The following is a 21,588-nucleotide window of genomic DNA, read 5'->3' as shown; positions in this document are numbered from 1 at the left end:
TCTGTCTTACCATTATATAATCTATCTGATACCTTTTAGTATCTCATAATCTGGGGTAATTACCCCTTAGGGATAAAATGTAGTATACAGAGGGGTAAAAACAAAAAGCATCAACTGTATTTGTCATGAAATTAAATTATTTTTAATGTGCCATTCCCGGCGACTGATTTGCGGGGACTATTACGCCGCAAAGTTTTCGATTTATTGGACACTGAATGGCGCAACCTGCCCGTGCCAAACAGACTCCGCCGTATCAAGGAGACGACTACTGTGTGGCGGTCATCCATGCGAGCCAACCGCAGGGACTCAGTCGTCCTATGTCGGCTCCGCATTGGCCACACCCGTATCACGCACAGTTATTTACTGTGTCGTGAGGATCCCCCTCTTTGTCGTTGTGGGGCACCCTTGACGGTGCTCCATATTCTGTTGGAGTGTGCCCTTTTAACTGTGCTCAGGCAGACTTTTGTGCTGCCTGATACGCTCTCTGCGCTTTTATCTGACGACTCTTCCATAGCGGACATAGTTCTGCGTTTTATTCGGGCAGGGGGATTTTATTGCTTAATGTAAGTGTGTGTGTTTTTGTGTTGATTCTGGCCTGTGTGTTTCTCGGTGGTTGGCTTTTCCTTTTTGTTTGTATGGTCGGCCACCCACCGTCACACTCTGTGTGATTTTAGTTCGTCTTGTCTGGTCTTTGTCTACGTTTCTCTTGTTCTGCGTCGTCTGTCTTATCATTTGTTGATCGTTTTTATTCTCTGTGGGTGTTTTTAGTATTTGGAAAACGGGACTGATGACCGTAGCAGTCTGGTCCCTTTAACCCCCACAAACCAACCAATATGCCATTCCTAGTAACCTCAATGTTGAGACATGGTATTTAGGAAAACGTGGAAGGGAGGCACCACCAATGTAACTTTCTTTTCACACAACCTGTTTATTTAACAAATATTTGAAATAAATACGCTTTTACAAGAGAAATCAAAACAAGAACAACATGACAATAATTACAAGTACCTGGACCTGCAGTATGCCCGTTACCGGATGAAAGAGCAGTGCTTACTACCGTGCTGTACACATTTTCTCTTATGAAATGCCCTACTGCAACAAATGGGAGCATACAAGTAATGTTGATGACAAGACTGTTTCAATTACTCAAACAGATGACGTAAAAATTGTTTTCTTTAATTTGGAAACTGTATGTTGAAAGGTTTGGGGTTAAGATGCGCACCTATGCTTAAAGGTTAAACAAATGAGGAAACAGTTATGACAATGATAAAGCTTGCTTCAAAGTGAGCAACCTTTTCATTTCAACCATGAACACAGTGCGACTGGATCCCAACTCGTCCCTTCTGACAGTCTTATTCTGACTAAAGCCCTGGTGACAGTTGGCTGTTAATACATCGAAAGTTAAACTGCTTCTCAGTTATGAACGGCGCACTGAAGGAACTTCCTGGCAGATTAAAACTGTGTGCCTGACCGAGACTCGAACTTGGGACCTTCGCCTTTCGCGGGCAAGTGCTCTACCATCTGAGCTACCCAAGCACGACTCACGCCCGGTCCTCACAGCTTTACTTCGCAGGAGAGCTTCTGTAAAGTTTGGAAGGTAGGAGACGAGATACTGGCAGAAGTAAAGCTGTGAGGACCGGGTGTGAGTCGTGCTTCAGTAGCTCAGATGGTAGAGCACTTGGCCGAGAAAGGCAAAGGTTCCGAGTTCGAGTCTCAGTCGGGCACACAGTTTTAATCTGCCAGGAAGTTTCATATCAGCGCATACTCTGCTGCAGAGAGAGAATCTCATTCTGGAAGCACTGGAGGAACATTTTAAAACATTGTGTATGAGCACTTATTACAAGAGAACTCACTCGGCGCAACCACGAGATGCAGTTAAAAATACACCAATAATGACCTGATCTTCCAAAGACGGGAACGAACAGCTTAGTACAACAGGTAGTTCAGATTATCTCAAATGCAATTACAATCAAGAAATTGAACCGGTTAACATCTAAAACTAACCACAAGACCCCTGTTTGTTTAACAGCAACCTGTGTCTCGGTACAATTGTTCCGACGGTATTTTTGACCAGGAGCTGATTCATTGAAACATTAATGATCAGGTATAAACTAGAAACGAAGGGCAATATAATATCAGAACAAATTTTCAAATGACAACTAGTGTCTAGTACAACGCTGCGGCCTATATTTACGGCCAAAGGGAAGACTACGTAAAACTCTGGGGTGAGCGTCGGGTACAAACCATAAAATAATTACGTCAAATAGATAATTACACCAGTCATGACGAGGGTTACAGCATGTCACTCCCCTTTATTGGCAAGCAGTTCCACGGATCCACAGTGCGTTGCGGCGGTTACTGAGCGGTGGCAATGACAGCCAGGTAGAAGGGGGCAGCCGGGCCACGAGCGATCGTCCGACACGAATGTTGCCAACGGGATGTCGGCCCGGTGGTTGTAGTCGATGCTGTCCCTGGTGAAGTACTCTGGCATCTTTGCTCCACACAGGCCCTCCTCGCATAGCTCGCAGCTTCGGTGCTCAGATCCCGCGACTGCCTCTCGTCGCGATGCTAACGCCAGTCCCCAAACTTGGTGCCTCCTCACTCAGGCCAGTGAACCTGTATACGCAGGGTGTCACAAAAAGGTACGGCCAGACTTTCAGGAAACATTCCTCACACACAAATAAAGAAAAGATGTTATGTGGACATGTGTCCTGAAACGTTTAATTTCCATGTTAGAGCTCACTTTAGTTTCGTCAGTATTTACTGTACTTCCTCGATTCACCGCCAGTTGGCCCAATTGAAGGAAGGTAATGTTGACTTCGGTGCTTGTGTTGACATGCGACTCATTGCTCTACAGTACTAGCATCGAGCACATCAGTACGTAGCATCAACAGGTTAGTGTTCATCACGAAAGTGGTTTTGCAGTCAGTGCAATGTTTACAAATGCGGAGTTGGCAGATGCCCATTTAATGTACGGATTAGCACGGGGCAACAGCCGTGGCGCGGTACGTTTGTATCGAGACAGATTTCCAGAACAGAGGTGTCCCGACAGGAAGACGTTCGAAACAATCGATCGGCGTCTTAGGGAGCACGGAACATTCCAGCCTATGACTCGCGACTGGGGAAGACCTAGAACGACGAGGACACCTGCAATGGACGAGGCAATTCTTCGTGCAGTTGACGATAACCCTAATGTCAGCGTCAGAGAAGTTGCTGCTGTACAAGGTAACGTTGACCACGTCACTGTATGGAGAGTGCTACGAGAGAACCAGTTGTTTCCGTATCGTGTACAGCGTGTGCAGGCACTATCAGCAGCTGAATGGCCTCCACGGGTACACTTCTGCGAATGGTTCATCCGACAATGTGTCAATCCTCATTTCAGTGCAAATGTTCTCTTTACGGATGAGTTTTCATTCTAACATGATCAAATTGTAAATTTTCGCAATCGACACGTGTGGGCTGACAAGAATCCGCACGCAATTGTGCAATTATGTCATCGACACAGATTTTCTGTGAACGTTTGGGCAGGCATTGTCGGTGATGTCTCGATTGGGCCCCATGTTCTTCCACCTACACTCAATGGAGCACGTTATCACAATTTCATACGGGATACTCTACCTGTGCTGCTAGAACATGTGCCTTTACAAGTACGACACAACATGTGGTTCATGCACGATGGAGCTCCTGCACATTTCAGTCGAAGTGTTCGTATGCTTCTCAACAACAGATTCGGTGACTGACGGATTGGTAGAGGCGGACCAATTCCGTGGCCTCCACACTCTCCTGACCTCAACCCTCTCAACTTTCATTTATGGGGGCATTTGAAAGCTCTCGTCTATGCAACCCCAGTACTAAATGTAGAGACTCTTAGTGCTCGTATTGTGGACGGCTGTGATACAATACACTATTCTCCAGGGCTGCATCAGCACATCAGGGATTCCGTGCGACTGAGGGTGGATGCACATATCCTCGCTAACGGAGGACATTTTGAACAAATGTCACGCTGGTACGTTCTGTTGCTGTGTGTTTCCATTTCACAATTAATGTGATTTGAAGAGAAATAATAAAATGAGCTCTAACATGGAAAGTGTTTCCGGACACATGTCCACATAACATATTTTCTTTCTTTGTGTGGGAGGAATGTTTCCTGAAAGTGTGGCTGTACCTTTTTGTAACACCCTGTATATCGACAAGCAAAGAGCTTCTGAGGACACAAGCCACAGATACCAACCCTTCCTCGTAGATATTGGCAACGGGTTCGCAAGAGGGATAGTCGATACTGCTCTTGAGCTAGTGGCGCCAGAGAGAACTGTCTACTAACTTTATAGTGCCACGGCTCGAGTGTGTTTGCAGGTGATGCAGTTATCCATAATGAAGAACTGTCTCAAAGAAGGTGCATAAATATTCAGCCAGATCTTGATAAGATTTCAAACTGATGCAAAAATTTGCATTTTGCTCTAAATGTTCAGAAATGTAGAACTGTGGACTTCACAAAATAATAAAAAAAGGTATACATTGTAGTCAGTGTCATAGAGTCACTGTTGCAATTGGTGAACTTGTACAAATACCTGGGTGTATCACTCTGCAGAGGTACGGAATGGAATGATCACATAGGCTCAGTCATGGTTAAAGCAGGATGTAGACTTTTGTTTATTGGTAGAATACTGAGAAAGTGCAACAAGTCTAGAAGAAAGATTGCTTACAAATCGTGTGGGTGATCCAATCTGGAGTATTGCAGAAATGTGTGGGACCCATACCAGATAGGAGGGTATTGAACGTTTGCAGAGAAGGGCAGCATGAATAGTCAATTTTGTTTGACCCATAGGAGAGTGTTCCAGAAGAAACTGACTGGCAGACTCTTGGAGATAGATGTAAACTATCCTGAGAAGGTCTATAAACAAAATTTCAAGAACTGGCTTTAAATGATGGTTCTACAAATGTACTACAACCACACCTACATATCATTCACTTATGGGTCGTGAGGATAAGATTAGAATAATTGCTGCAGTCACGGAGGCATTCAGTCAATTCATTCTTCCTGCCCTCCGTACGTGAATAGAATGGGAAGACACCCTAATAACTGGTGCAGTGGGACTCGCCCTCTGCCATGTGCCTCATGGTGACTTGCTGAGTATGGAAGTAGGTTTAGATTATCACACTTTCGTAAGATTGTATTGCTGAGCACAGAAGTTTCCAGTATTTTTTTCCCCTCTAATAACGGCATTAATGTGCAGAAAAAAACACACACAAACTATCATCTTCACGTAGTACCAGCCCCTCCCCTGATGCATGTGTCCCCTGCATCGATGACTGTAAAATTGAGGTGTATGCTTAAAAATGCCTTCTGCAATTTGTATGTAGTTCTTGATACAGACCAGAAATTGATTCATTATTCGTTTTGCAGCAATAAACAAACTAATTGATAGCACAGCACAACAGTAACCTTGTAATGGACAATACACTGGTGCAGGCAGTACACTTATTGTGTTTTTTCCCCTCCTGAAACAAGTTATGTCTTCTTCCTTTTCTCCTTTGTTTCCAGAGATTTTTCATTATTCCCCTATGCTGTTCTCGTCTTTCTGCTGTCCATTTTGCACCCATCCTTTTGTTTTCTTTGGGATAGCCTTGAAACTTTTTACTTTTGCTCTTTCTCCTATTTCTTCTTTTCATTATTTCCATTTCCGTCATGTCTGCTGTAACTTCTGTGATCTACCTCATAATTGTTTTTGGTTTCTGTCAAAGTTCAAAAAAAATTTTTTTTGTTCTTTTTTCTGCCTTACCTTTTTTGTTGCTGGTAGAATATCTCTCTTCTCTTCCTCATTGTATTTAATATTTGTTCTGCTCCTTCATAAACTTCATTATTTCTTCTCAATTTCCATTTCCCATTCTCCTACTTTGATCCCAAGATCTTCCTTTCCTTCTTTTTTATTTCACTCAGTTGTTTGGCTGTATTATTTCTTTCTTTCTCTTTTTTATTTTTTTTAAAAAAAATATTGAGTAACTAGGATCACATTAACAACTTCAGTTCCTCTTCTTCCGTTTGTTGTTTCCTATTTTTCCAGTATTCCCTCATTTTCTCCCCATGAAGTCTCTTCCTTTGCTCTGTCCATGTTGTTCTAGATTTTTTATTTTTTCTTCTTTGAAAGCTTTCCAAATTTACTATTTTATTTTTAAAACGGTTTCTTTCTACTATTTCTTATTCTTTGGTGTTGTTTCCTTCTGGATCTTTCCTTACTTCTGTAATCCATGCTATTATCGATTTCTTCTTCCAGAAATTTTGAGTATTTGTTTTGTTAGTCTCGCCAATGACGCGGGCTGGTGGGAGCGGTATTATGCTGTGGGAGTCATTCTCCTGCTCTCGTACGGGGTTTGTGGTAGTAATCAGAGACACGCTGACAGCTGCATCCCTTCGTGCTCAGTGTCTTCCCCTGTGGCGGTGTCACCTTTCAGCATTATAATTGCCTGTGTGTCAGAGTGAGAACTGTACTACGGCGGTTTGAGGACGAACTCATATTCGTGTCTTAGTGGCGAAATTTGCCTGATGTGCATCCTGTGGAACACACCTGTGTCACTGTTGGGCACCATCACTGTTGTAATGCACCTCTGTCTCATGTTAATTATTGTCAGTAGTATATTGAGCTACAAATTACCATTTTAAACGTGTGTGGTCTCCCTGGTGTGCCTAGTCGGCCACAAGTCCCCGTCACGCTGTTCACTCTAACAATAGAGTACTTACAGGGATGAAGACACGGAGAAAGAAAGGTATCGTCACAGTTTGAATTTAGAGTAATATAACTTTCTTACCTTTATTGGTCGTTGTTGCACGCTCGTGGCCCAGTGACGAATTTCGCCATCCGCTGTTTGTTAAATGAATTTGAGGTCCAGGGTGTGTGTTCTGCTGTGTAAGAACTGACACATATTTAAACTTCCAACTTTTATTTTATAAATGCTGATTGTGATGATATTCAATAATTTTCAATAACAGCTTTTCCAATACAGTATTTCGTTCCCTCTGTCATTGACCTTCTCAAAGCAGGCGTATTGCAAGACGTCTCAACACCAACTGCCCACTGTCTCTACACGCGCCATCAACCGGCTCCTGTTCACAGAGCTTAGAAACTGTGCAGTACTGTCAACTTTGGTTGTGTATCGATATTTTGCACATCGCACATATACATATACGAAAAACATAGTATGAAAAATGAAAAGCGTTTATAATGTAGTTCTGTAGCAATATACCTCATTATTGTCCTCATATTAACAGTTTTGTAACAAAATAATAATAATTCCGGTTATGTTTACGTAGTTAAAGTTCACTTGTTCCTTCAAGTTGATTGACGGCACCACACTCCCCGCCAGCCGGTGGTAGTTTCAGTAGTTCGTTACATTACACCTTGTATGCAAATCCCCCCCAACTACTGGCTCCCTGACAAAGCAGAATGAGTGATGTATTTAGTTGCAAAGCCAGAAAGACAGACAGACAGACAAGCTATTAAGCAGATGGTCATAATGTTTTGGCTTATCACTGTATATATGGAAGTGAGACTGGGCATCCAAACATTTCTCGAAATGTACAGCAGTGGTGGTGTCTGTGGAGGTGGCGTGTCACCTGTTACCAGTCTGTTTTCGTGTTGCAGGTTTCGGCCGCAGTCCTCGGCTGGGGCGGGCTGGTGCTGGCGCTCTGCCTGACGACGTTCGGCGTGTGGTGGTGCGCCACACTCGCCGTCTGTCTCGTCGTCTTCATTGTCGGGTGAGTGCGGCGAGTATTCACTCCCCACCGAGCAAATCGCTCACACACATTGGCATCTACGTGTACACTGTGTGATCAAAATTTTGCGGACACTCCCAAAAACATATGTTTTTCGTGTTAGGTGCATTGTGATGCCACCTATTGCCAGGTACTCCGTATCAGCGACCTCAGTAGTCATTAGACATTGTGATAGAGCAAAAGGGGGCGCTCCGCGGAACTCGCAGACTTTGAATGTGGTCAGGTGATTGGGTGTCACTTGTGTCATAAGTCTGTACGTGTGATTTCCACACTCCTAAACATCCCTAGGTCCACTGTTTCCGATGTGATAGTGAAGTGGAAACGTGAAGGGATACGTACAGCACAAAAGCGTACAGGCTGACCTCATGTGTTGACTGACGGAGAGCGTTGACAATTGAAGAGGGTCGTAATGTGTAATAGGCAGACATCTATCCAGACAATCACACAGGAATTCTAAACAGCATCAGGATCCACTGCAAGTACTATGACCATTAGACGGGAGGGGAGAAAACTTGGATTTCATGGTTGAGCGGCTGTTGATAAGCCACACATCACACCAGTAAATGCCAAATGATGCCTCACTCAGTGTAAGGAGCATCAACGTTTGGCAATTGAACAGTGGAAAAACATGTGGAGTGACGAAAGATGGCACACAATGTGGCAATCGGATGGCACGGTGTGGGTATGGCGAATGCCCGGTCGACGTCATCTGCCAGCGTGTGTAGTGCCAATAGTAAAATTCGGAGGTGGTGGTGTTATGGTGTGGTCGTGTTTTTCATGGAGGGGGCTTGCACCCCTTTTGTTCTGCATGGCACTATCACAGCACAGGCCTACATTGATGTTGTAAGCACCGTCTTGCTCCCCACTGTTGAAGAGCAATTTGGGGATGCCCATTGCATATTTCGACACTATCTAGTAGCTGTTCATAATGCACAGCCCATGGCAGAGTGGTTACATGACAATAACATCTCCGTAATGCACTGGCCTGCACAGAGTCCTGACCTGAATCCTATAGAACTAGGATGTTTTGGAACACTGACTTCGTGCCAAGCCTTTCCCAATATCTACCCCTTTTCCTAGACCTCTCCAGTCCTTTTCCTTCACCCTTCTTCCTTCCCCTTCAACCCTTCTGACTGAAGAAGGAGCCAGTGGCTTCAAAAGCCTGCCAATTACAACAGTCTTTTATGTATGTGTTCTGCCGCTGCTTGGTGTGTAAAGCTTTCAGTATGTCACTTGAGAAAAGTAAGAGTTAGGATCCGCACAATTGGTGTTTTTGGAGTCCGCGCAGGTTGGCATGGAAGAAGTCATTCTGTTCAAGATGCATTATTGTATTTGAGCTCAGAATATGTTGTAAGATTCTACAACAAATCAGTGTCAAGTATATTGAACGGTAGTTTTTGAGGATCACTTCTGCTATCCTTCTCGTACACTTGTCGGCAAGGTTGTTACGATCACCTTCTGTGGATCCTGTACCCCATCTTGCTATGCTTCATAGCCTACAAATATTGGTGATTAATATTTGTACAGCAAGAGTCCTTCACAGCCAGTATTTACGTAATTCGTCATTTTTCATTGCGAGCACGAGTGCTGGAGCTTTCTTGCTGCCTGTTTCTTGTGGTAAAGTGTAACAGTCAGGTGTTACTATGTAGTGGAGGAGAAATGCAAACTGTGGACAGTCTTCAGGGGAGTTGGCTGTAGCCTTATATGAAAGCTTTTGTATGATCGATTTAAAGGCACAGCATTTGAAGTGTAGAGTAGCTCTTCATAAACTGATGAAAAGCAGTGTTATGGCCTGGTTAGCAACCATGAGGTGAAGATCAGACACAGCAGCATCAGTTTATGAGATACCAGTGCAGGGTGGCTAGCTACAGTTTTAGCTTGAAGACATAGTGTGTCAGGCAGTTGTTATAAATTTCAAAATAAAATGAGTCTTGAAGACTTGTATAAAACTTTTCCTCGTCATAAATTTCCACAGCGTAAGAAGTTTGCAGTTATAACTATACCAGGGTTTGGGCCTGCATGCTTGTATGAACAACTTTTTCTACAATGGAGAGAGAGAAATCTATCCACACAGGCTGACTCACAGACTGCAACTTAAAAGCTTACTTTCAAAGTAACAATCTTTGGAAAGAGGTACCAGACATAGACGCTTTAGTGAAAAGCAAAAAAGTAGAATTCATAGGCATCCAGTATTTTTATATTTAATGTGTGACTAAAATAGTCGTGAAAACTTAATGTCAATTTAAACTGCATGTGAAAATGATATTTATCATAAGGCTGCATCAGTCGTACATAATATCGTATTTCATACTGAGCTTTCCCATATTCTTTGCCTTGTCTGTTAAAATGTAAGTTTCATTCCATTGTCATTTCTCACCAGTGAAACTGTTTTAGGAAATCAGTTTGCCACAAAAGGCATTAATAACTGACAGTGAAGTGATACATATCTGCAGGACTAACATTAGCGGTCTTAGAATAGATTTGTTGACAATAGTTTCTTGTTCATAGCTACCTAGTGCCAAACTTATCCTGCCCTCCCCTTCCCAAGCCATTACTCACCGTGAGCAGACAGTTGCTCACTGGCGAGGTATGAGCACGAACCTGCTCGCACGGGCAGACCGATGAACCAGCCTGCTTTAAGGCATATTTCTGTACTTGACATTTTGTGTGCTAATGCTGGAGACATCGCCAGAGACTGAACTAGTAATTAATGTTCTAAATTAAACAACTTATAAAGAAACAGACACGGCTGAATAATAGGTGTGAAACTAAGTGTTAAACTACAGATAGAGCTGCCATGTGAACACATTTAGCCATCAAGAGACCAGTGTGCGAAGCCTTCAGTGACTGCCGTAACAGAATTTTGTCTAATGGACTAGAACCAAACCCAAAGAAATTCTGGTTGTATGGACTGGAAAGATGTGTAACTTTGGGTGTGCCCCAGGGAAGTGTGTTGGGACCGTTACTGTTCATATTGTATATCGATGGTAGGCAATGAAAACATTGTAACTCCATCTGTCTGTGAAAATCTCTTAATTCTAGAAACCAGTAATTCTCTAATCAAAGCTAGATCTGAAAGTGCGTGGATGTTTCTACGGGGTTGCCACAAGTTCTGGAAATCGAAGAAACTGGGGAATTCCAAACGTGCCAGGGAAATATCAAGGAAATTTGGGAAAAAAAAAAAAACTGGAAAAATATCGTTTTGGTCTCGACAAAGGAAAGGGTTTGTTTAGAGAGATGTTGTGCACCGTCGCTGGCTGGGCGCAGCTAAGTACGTGTGCCGCTCCCTACTCTCTCATGCTTACTGCTTCTCCACTTCCTACCACCTCCCTTAGCTTGCAGTCAGTGCTGCCACCACGTCTTGCCGCGAGCCTAGCAGCTACCGACAAGAGACAGAGCGGTGTGAGGAGTGGTTTGTTTGCATCTGATTCTCGGAGATTGTTGACACAGCGACCAGAGGTGGCAGTCGTGTGCGCACAAGTTATGTGAGTGATTCTGTGAATGTGTGTGCGTTCTCGAAAGCTGTGGCCAAAAATTTAGTTGTGAGAGTGGGGATTGTCTTTCCTACATGCCTGTCTGCGGCTCAGCCATCATCTTTACGGTGAGTTGCTATCTATCCTCGTTAATATCGACTCACAGAGTAGAAACTTTTCCAGTCCATATGTGGCGTAACAGCTAACCAGTGCTTAACAGTATTGGTTAAAAACAGTCTTGGTTGCAAATTTTTATTTTTTTTTTATTTTTCAACAATGCGTTTTGCCTTATTTAGGCATCTTCAGGTTATCTAAATAGAAAACAGAGAACAAATACATCTATTTAAGAATCACGATCGCGTTGTGCAGACTTGGATAACCTACAAGCATTTATAACCAGATCACCTATTGAAATAACAAATACCTTAATTTGGTATTTTTTAAGAATCCTTTTGTCAGTGTTGCCAAATGGCATCATTGAATATATGAGGCCAACATCGCCTTCATTAACCTCAGTAAAAATTAGAAATATAAAAAAGGAAAAACATTACATTTTCTAGATGGACACGAGAGACACCAATATCTGCATAATGCGTTCCCGTTCGCAGGAGCAAGTAACAGTAAGATGGGGGCTCAGGTAGTAAGCATATTGCGCCCCAGTGCCGTGTGGCAGTACTGAAGCCTAATACAGAATCACCTCAAGAGGTGGCGCTGCGACACAGCAGTTATTAAAAATGAGAGATCGTAAACTGGATATACATACCCACTAAAACTTTATAAATGTAATTCACATAAAACATTGATAAGATGGAATTAGTAGGGGCAACACCTGTGCATAAATTATCCAAAAATTTTGACAAAGTAAAATATAAATGAAGGCGGTAAATTTAAAATGAGAAAACAAATTGTATCGTACAACACACAGATGCAGTAAATAAACAGATTTTTCGTATCATATACCACTAGAACGAGAACATTAAAACCGCAAGATGATAATTTCAAATAAAGAGGCCGCCCATGTAACACTTAATAGTGCGTCATTCGGAGCTTAAAAAAATACACACCAACTTGGAAGACGGGAGTTATGCAGGTAAACTTACCCCCCCCCCCCCCCCCTCCTTTTTTTAAAACTGCATTGGAATGTGTAAAATTTGTTATCACTTTAAGCAACAAACTCGCAAGATCCTATTTGAGTAAAAAAAAAAAAAAACCCCAGATGGCTTGGCTAAGAAGACGACATATGACCAGAGAGGAACAGGGCTCATATTTAGACAGAATTACAAGAGCTCCAGGATTACATTAATACACCGATTTCATAACTTCTAAAAAGGCCTGATTGGCGCCAACTATTTGGCCGTTAAGGAGAGAAATCTTTGTCTTCCATATGCCTAAAAATTTCAGTTTCTTCCGAAATGCTTAACTTCTTACCCTTTTGCGCAAAATGCAAAATCTTTAGATTTTGTACTTGCGGAGGACTGTGGCCACTGGCTTTAAGGTGTTGGGAAAAGGCAGAGCTCTGTTTTACCTGTCCCCATCTATTAAGATGATGATCTTGCAATCTAATTTTGAAGGTTCTGCCTGTTTGTCCAACATATCTTGGATTACAATCGCGACACTCCAGCAGATATACCCCCAAAGCCAAAAGGTTGTTCTTTTTAGGTGATTCATTATGTATGTACATAAACTGGAGATTGTTTGCCACGGAGAATGTACGAGAGCCCACGCCCCGGAAAAGTTTTGCCAATTCACTCGCAGAGTATTTGCGCAAGTTATCTATTGCACGGATTGGTCATTGCAGTCTCGAATTGTCAACACGGTGTCTGTGACACGTGAATAGCTGTGGATTTTCGCAAGGGGGTCAAAACCGCAGGCCATATCTGTGGGTATCACTTAAGCGATTAGGTCCGCCGATTCGAAGCCCGTCGTTCCCCACTAAGGTGCGGGCCCTGCCCGTCAGATCTAGTCTCACCGATCTGCCTGCAGGTTGGGTCTCTGTGTGTGTGCGTAATGCGTGGATTTTCGTGGTTTATCTGTGGATCCAGGACTGTGGCGCTCCTTGGCTGCCCAGAGGGCACGGATGATGGATTTCAAGAATTGTGAATGTCTCACTGCAAGTACATTGTACAGTGCAGTGTTTCATAGACATTTTATTTATTTTAGCACATTTTGGCACCTCAGAAGTAGTTTATATGTTCGAAAAGATGGACGATAAGAAGAAGAAAATTGCGGCTGTCACTGGCAGTTTGTACACTATGTACTTGTATATTTCTCAAAAGAAAAATTACACAATACCTGCAAAATAATAGCCATTTCACAGTGGGTAATAACCGACAATAACGAACGTAGTAGAACCAACATTTTATTGGCGGTCACCTGTAGTGTTGGTTTACACAACTTTTCCCTGCCATATACACTTCTTTCAAGACACCTACTTTTTTCTGACATTGTTTCTGAAATCGGTGAAGGCATTTTAAATCTGTTTTGCGACACACAGGAAACGTGTGTCACCAAATGTGTTCAGTTTTATTGAAATAAAATAACAAAAGTGGTCTTAATGTAACACTCATACCATTTGGCTTGCTTTCTCCATCTAAAAACTATTCATTACAAAAGATGGTGATATTAGTACTTAAGATTTTTTTGCTCACATGGGGGACAAATACAGAAACTTTACATTTCTTTTGTCAACTTACCTTTGAGATGTCAAAATTTGTCTGAGAGAAATTCTTATACTTGTCTGAAAATCAGGCAAATATCAGGGAATTTCACTTGGGAAAACTTGTGGCAACCCTGCTCTAATCTGTCAATAACTAGGCTTCTACTACATAGTGACACATGCAGCAACTTTCTGTATCACTTTTTAAGAAGTTTAACAAAATGGAGTTGAGAGGTTTTCGTTGCCCACCGTCGATAGTAATGACCTTGCAGACAATATTTATAGTAACCTCAGACTTTTTGCAGATGATGAAGTCATCTCCAATATCCAGAAATTCCAAAAAAAAAAAGAGAAAGAAATTGCAGTGTCCTATGACTATAATATTAATGAGTCATTGTTGGACTCGATCCACTCATACAAATACCTGGGTGTAATACTTTGTAGAGATATGGAATGGAATGATCATATAGGCTCAGTTGTGGGTGAAGCAGATGATAAACTTCCGTTTATTGGTAGAATATTGGGGGAGTGGAATCATCCACAAAGGAGATTGCTTACAAATCACTTGTGTAACCAGTTCTAGAATATTCCTCAATGTGTGGGACTCATACCAATATGGCTAACTGGGGATACTGAACATATACGGAGAAGGGCGGCACAGATGGTCATGGGTTTGTTTAATCCGTTGGACAGTGTCGCAAGCTACTGAAGGAATTGAAATGGCAGACTCTTGAAGACAGACGTAAACTATGCTGACAAAGTCCATTAACACAGTTTCAAGACTCGCCTTTAAATTATTACTATAGGGACATACTACATCTCACTTACATGGGGATTGTGAGGATAAGATTAGAATAATTGTAGCACACACAGAGGCATTTAAACAGTCATTCTTCCTGCTGTCCATACGTGAATGGAATCGGAAGAAACCCTAATAACTGCGACAGTGGGAAGTACCCTATGTTGTGCACTTCACTGTGGTTTGGAGAGTGTAGATGTAGATGTAGGAATTTAGCAAGCCAAGCTGTTAATGTATAACCAATTACTGTCAAGACGGCACCCGCTTACTGGTTATGGTACATTGATGACACTGTCATTATGTGCACTCTATGAGAAAATTAAAATGCCAAATATGTGCAGTATCTTTGTCACATAATGAGTGTGTGAGTTTATCCAGTTCTGTAAGATGTAAACATGTTAGGAGCAATGGCATTTTAGTAAGCAAAAACTGTGCTGTATTCAAACATTGTTTATTAAGATGTTATTTTCTGGTGTTATAAGCTTATTGTGGCCCAATGACCATTATCAAGCTACCAGCAAATGTTGCAGTTGTTGTTAGTGCATATACTTATGTGTATTTGTAAATAACAAAAAAATTGTGTATATCTGTCATAGTGCTTACTTCTGTAACACACTGTTAACGCTGTCGATGTCTAATACCTCATATTGCCACGTATTGTAGGTATAGTGTAGACAGAATTTCTATTCTCAATATACGAAAAGTAGTGGAATTTGTTGCTGACCAATATTCGGTAAGAAAATGTGATGCAAATTCTGCACATAACAGTAAAGAGCCCAATAATGAACTTTTTAGAAAAATAGAAATGTGCATGCACGCAGGCAAATATCCGGACAAAATTCTGACAAATGAACGAACATAAACATAAAAATTACATTGATAAATTACTGAAATTACAGATCATGATAATGGATCAAATAAATTTACAGACAGACAGCACTAGTCAACTTGGTTGGGTTGGGTTAGTAGCACAGAGTTTACTACTACCACACACTGCTCGATAGGTGAATAAACCAGCTATGTAACCATATAAAAACATTGACTTAGCTGCCGATTGAAGCTGTCAAATTTATGAAAAATATAAAATAAGTATTGGCGAATATTGCTCAGCAACAAATTCCACTGCTGAGACATTACACATGTAGAGAATAACAATTTTTTCTGCACTACACCTACAAAATGCGGTATTAGACAGTGACAGTGTTAACAATGTGTTACGGAAGTAAGTACTATTACAGATATACACAATATAGTTATTATATCTAAAAACAAAGATTCTGTAACTTACCAAACGAAAGTGTTGGTACGTTGATAGAGACAATAATAAACACAAACACACACACAAATTTCAAGCTTTCGCAACCCATGGTTGCTTTGTCAGGAAAGAGGGAAGGAGAGAGAAAGACGAAAGGATGTGGATTTTAAGGGAGAGGGTAAGGAGTCGTACCAATTCTGGGAGTGGAAAGACTTCCTTTAGGGGGAAAAAAGGACAGGTGTACACTCGCGCGCGCGCGCACACACATAATTCAAAATAGTTATTAGCTACAAATAGACATAAATATATATACTGATGACTCGATATATTTGCAGATATTCTGCATGTAGCCGAAAACCAAAATAAGCTCTTCTTCTTTTTCTCTTTTCACTTCACTTCACTTCACTTCACTTCTGCTGTTGCTTATCCATTAATCGATGTTGGCGACCACATGTTGCATCTTTCTTCTGTGAACTGCATTATGTATGTAATAGCTGATCTACCCTTCGTAGTCATGTCCTCTGCTTTATATTGTCCAACCAGGATGTTGTTCTTCACCCTTGTCTTCTTTTTCCTTCAGCCTTCCCTTCTATTATTAACTGCTGAGGCATATATTTGATGTTCTGTACTGTACCAGGTGTACTGGTATGAAATGAGTGTTAAAATACAAATGTGTCGATAGGGAATATTTGTTGTGAACGAGCCTTAATTTTTTTTGTTTGGTTGGTAAGACATCTGTCAAAGATATTTAGTATACATCAAGTCATGGAACAAACAACCTCATATGTTTTCATCCTGTTAACAATTTCGAATTTTGTACCAGAAAGTGACGATTTGCGGAAAGCATTAATATTTTGTTTTCATTTGAAAAAGTGTTGCAGAGTCGCATCGAATGCTTGTCTAGGCATATGGTGATCGTGGTCTATCAGAAGCAATGTGGTTTCAATCGTTCAGAAATAATTATTTTGATGTAAGAAATGAAGGACATGGAAGACCACCAAAAAAGTTCGAAGACGCCGAATTGCAAGCAATATTGGATGAAGATGATACTTTAAGTCAAAAGCAAATGGCAGAATTGCTAGATGTTGCACTACGAACAATTTCTGACCGTTTGAAAGCTATGGGAAAGGTCCAAAAGTGTGGAAAATGGGTGTCACAAGAATTGAATCAAAGACAGATGGAAAACCGAAAAGCCATTTGTCAAAATTTGCTTCAAGACACGAAAGAAAATCAATTTTGCATAGAATTGTTACTGGCGATGAAAAATGAATTTATTTTAAGAATCCTAAACAGGGAGAAATCGTGGGTTAATCTGGGACAACCGTCAACGTCGACTGCAAAACCAGATCGATTCGGCAAGAAGAAAATGCTCCGTGTTTGGTGGGATCAGACAGGTGTGGTGTATCACGAGCTTGTAAAACCCGGTGAAACTGTAAATACTAATCACTACAGACAACAAATGATCAGTTTGAATTATGCGTTGATTGAAAAAAGACAAGAATGGGCCAGAAGACATGGCAAAGTAATTTTTTTTTTTCACGACAATGCACCTGCACACAAAGCAAAACTGGTTCAGGATACAATCAAAACACTCGGTTGGGAGCTGCTACCCTACTTGCCGTATTCACCAGACTTGATCCCTTCTGACTACCATTTGTTTTCATCAATGGGACACGCACTGGATGAGGAACACTTAGATTCTTACGAAGAAGTCGAAAATTGGGTGTCTGATTGATTTGCTTCAAAAGACGAACATCTCTATTGTTGTAGTGTCCACAAATTGCCAGAAAGGTGGTCAAAATGTATAGAAAGCAATGGTCAGTACTTTGAATAAAATGTTTTTAATTTTCAATTCAAAATTAATGTTTCATTTTCAAAAAAAAAAAAAAAGAAAGAAAGAAAGTGGTGCTCATTTCATACCAGTACACCTGGTATGTCCTAGGCAGTTTTTCTTCTTTTAAGCACTGTCAACATTTCTCACTGCTTGTTCATTTGTTCCAGTACTTCAGTGTGGGTTATTCTAGCAGTCCATGGTATTTTAAGAATTCTGTGATAAATCCACATTTCCCAGACCTCTAACTTCTTCATTGTTGTCATATTTAGTGTCCGCCTTTCAGAGCCATCTACAAGCGTAGACCATATGTAGCATTTTACAAATCAGACTCTAAGGTTTAGGTCTAGGTCTGTGTTTGCTTCTTAAATTTTATGAAGGCTTTTGAGCATTGTATATGCGACATTTTATTTCCAAGTCTGTTCACCAGTCTTCACAAAAGCCGGGTTCCGAGGTATATAAACTTGACACTCTGTATTACATACCCTTGAAATCGTAGATTTGCATCTTTAGATGAGTGTGGTTCTCGTGTGACAATCATAAAATTAGTCCGTTTGATGTTAATATTCAGATCTAGAGAACTGCTTTAATCTCCTACTATGTTGACAAGTTGTTGAAGGTCATCTAAATTACCAGCAGTTTCTACGTACACTTTATCACATTCGCAATTAAGCTTATAGCAACTGAAAATAACATTTTATTAAAAAAGTGTCTAAATATAGCAGCATTTTGGCTTACTATACATATAATGTCCTCGCAAGATGTCTGTAACACTGCAGGCTGAAAATAATTTGAAATGTTTTAAGTAGTTTACATTTTACAGAAAGTAGTACCCACAGACAATGAGACACAGGTGATGAAACATGTTTGCGTGTATATAAAAAATAATTGTTTGCATAATATGTGGACCTGAAATCTGGTAATTTAGTTTGCAAACACAGCTACTGCAAGCAAGAGCTTCAAAGCCAAATTGTGAATTTTCAGAATTCCTGAATTACATTGTATCTCAAAGTTCACTACGGAGAAGAGAATGGGGATCAAATTTCATTTTTGGCTGTACAGGTACTCAAAAAAATGATGCAACACTTGGGCACAACATCGACAGAGGGGTCACTTATGTGGACAAGATACCTTTCTGAAAAATTCCAGTCAGTATCCGGGGGGGGGGGGATCAGTAATTGAGACATTGGTGGTCTGGGGTACAGGAATCTGTCAGCTACATTAGTTGGAGGAAGAGCTTGGATCATTTAAGAGTCACTTTCAGATGAAATGGCTGCTCTGACAAAAATATAAATGGGGCACATCACCCTAAAAGATCTGGAGCTACTGGCAAAAAAGGAACCTGCTGAAAAGAAAATTTTCCTCCCATTTGTAAAAAACAATCAGATTTTGTTGGCAGGATGCTAAGAAGACATAGTATCAACACAGTGTTTGAACTGACAATAAGGATGGGGGATATTTGAACGCTGTAAATGACATAGAACTACTGATTGCCACATGAGTAGTACATATAATTAATTGCAAATGTGATAAAGTGTACATAGGAACACCAAAAAGAAGTATTAATACAACACTTAAGGAGCAATTGTCATCTAGAAACATGGATATGTCGGCAGTAGCAGATCTTGTACTGGGACCAGGGAACCACCAAATTCATTTCTCCTGCACTGCAGGTTTTATCAAAATCCCGTCGTTAATATGCTATGATGTACAGAGTCCATATAAATTCTTTCTTACTTACTTATTAGATGGTCGTTGACTCTGTAGACCACATGTTGCATCAACAATATATCCTCTACATTATGTCTGCTGCCATTTCCCCCCAACTGACTGCATTCAGAGAATTCACATATTTCTTCTTTTTGTCTTCTCCTGGTTCGTAGCCCACCCAGGGTCGAGAATGAGAAGGAAAGCTTGCTTAGAAAGTCAGGCCTGTGACATGCTTGTTATGTGGCCTGCCAGTTGGTGTGCTCTATTTTGATATTGTAAAACGTTGCGCTGCTTCATGATCTCATAAGTCGCATTATTATTTCTTGTTCTCTGAGTATTTCTCTCTCTCACCAGGCCCCAGAATCTTCGCATCAGCTTTCTTTAAAATGTTAATATCTTTTGTGTCTCCCTTTTAGGTAGTGTCCAGCATTATGTTTCTTATTTATATAAATGATATGCCTTCTAGTATTACAGGTGATACAAAAATATTTCAGTTTGCTGATGGCGCCAGCTTGGTAGTGAAGGATTTTGTGTGTAATATTGAAACAGTATCAAATAATGTAGTTCATGAAATAAGTTCGTGGCTTGTGGAAAATATTTGATGTTAAATCACAGTAAGGCTCAGGTTTTGCACTTTCTACCTCACAATTCAACAAGAACCGATATTTTGATCAGACAGAATGGGCATATTATAAGTGAGACGGAACAGTTAAAGTTCCTAGGTGTTCGGATAGATAGTAAGGTGTTGTGGAAAGCCTGTGTCCAGGATCTTGTTCAGGAACTAAATGCTGCTTTATTTACCATTAGAACAGTATCTGAAATAAGTGACACTTCAACACGAAAAGTAGTCTACTTAGCATATTTTCATACGCTTATGTCGTATGGTATTATTTTTTGGGGTAATTCTTCAGATTCAAAAAGGGTATTTTAGGCTCAAAAACGGGCTGTTCGAGCTATATGTGGTGTAAGTTCGAGAACCTCTTGTCGACCCCTATTCAATAGTCTGGGAACTCTGGCGCTGCCCTCACAGTATATATTTTCTTTAATGTCGTTTGTTGTTTGCAATATTAGCCTATTCCCAAGAGTTAGCAGCTTTCACTCAGTTAATACTAGGCAGAAATCGAATTTGCATGTGGAATGCACTTCCTTGACTCTTGTGCAGAAAGGAGTGCAGTATTCTGTTGCATCCATTTTCAATAATCTACCACAAGAACTCAAAAATCTTGGCAGTAGCCCACTCTTTTAAGTCTAAACTGAAGAGTTTCCTCATGGCTCACTCCTTCTATTATGTCAAGGAGCTCCTGGAAGATCTAAAATATTAAGCAAATTCCTGTGTTACATTATTGATTTTCTTTATTTAAACTTACTTGTCACCTAAATATGTTTTTAATATTTCATTTTATCTGTTTCTAATATCGTGTTATAATTTCATGTATTGACTTGTTCCATGACCATGGAGACTTCTCCTTAATTTGGTCCCACGGAACAATAAATAAATAAATGAAGAATAAAGGACAGTGGGGCATGTAACAGCATTTTTTATCTTCATTTTTACAGAATATGACATGGCTTCATGTTTGGAACACATCTGTGAAGGCATATAGACAGCTGGAAGTAGTAGAAATTCTTTCATTTCCATTACTTAATCTTGATTATTGAAAACAACTTTAATTAAAGAGGAGGGGGGTTTAAATTAGACAAGTTGTGAGCTTCAGTGCTAAACAAAGCAAACAGTGCCAAGTCTTTCCCACTACAAACTCTGTAACAAATATTAGTGGAACTGCAGGCAATATTTGGACGAGGTCCGACGGTGTCACGACCTGCCCATTGCACTGTCGTGTACAAGCAGTTTGTTGACTGAGCTCGGTAAAGCCTCTGAATTAACTGTCAGTCATTGTAGATGTCTCCAGCGGTAAGAGATGAAAGGTTAAGGCCGTGAATATGTCTTAGATTACAGCTTAATGCCCATATAACAGAAATTGCCAACCGAATTTATTTGATTGTTCATTTTGGCCACCTGATTAGCTACCTCTAGTGATTCCTCATATTGGAATCATTTGTCAAATTACTCCTTATTCCTGGAAGTAGGAAAATTG

General features: G+C 40.7%; 1 protein-coding gene across 7 annotated transcripts in view; it reads left to right on the top strand.

Moving 5' to 3' along the window:
* LOC126295142 (sorting nexin-13-like) overlaps positions 1 to 21,588 on the top strand; it is a 324,588-nt gene that overhangs the window by 9,234 nt on the left and 293,766 nt on the right. For all 7 annotated transcript variants that reach the window (XM_049987428.1, XM_049987425.1, XM_049987427.1 and 4 more), the window contains exon 2: positions 7,638 to 7,750. In XM_049987428.1, coding sequence (XP_049843385.1) covers positions 7,638 to 7,750 — 113 coding nt within the window. The remainder of the gene's footprint in view (positions 1 to 7,637; positions 7,751 to 21,588) is intronic.

Source organism: Schistocerca gregaria, chromosome 11, assembly GCF_023897955.1.
Source record: "Schistocerca gregaria isolate iqSchGreg1 chromosome 11, iqSchGreg1.2, whole genome shotgun sequence".
NCBI classification, from domain to species: Eukaryota; Metazoa; Arthropoda; class Insecta; order Orthoptera; family Acrididae; genus Schistocerca; species Schistocerca gregaria.
The sequence above is the reverse complement of the archived record's forward strand: the minus strand, read 5'-3'. Positions and strand labels throughout refer to the sequence as shown.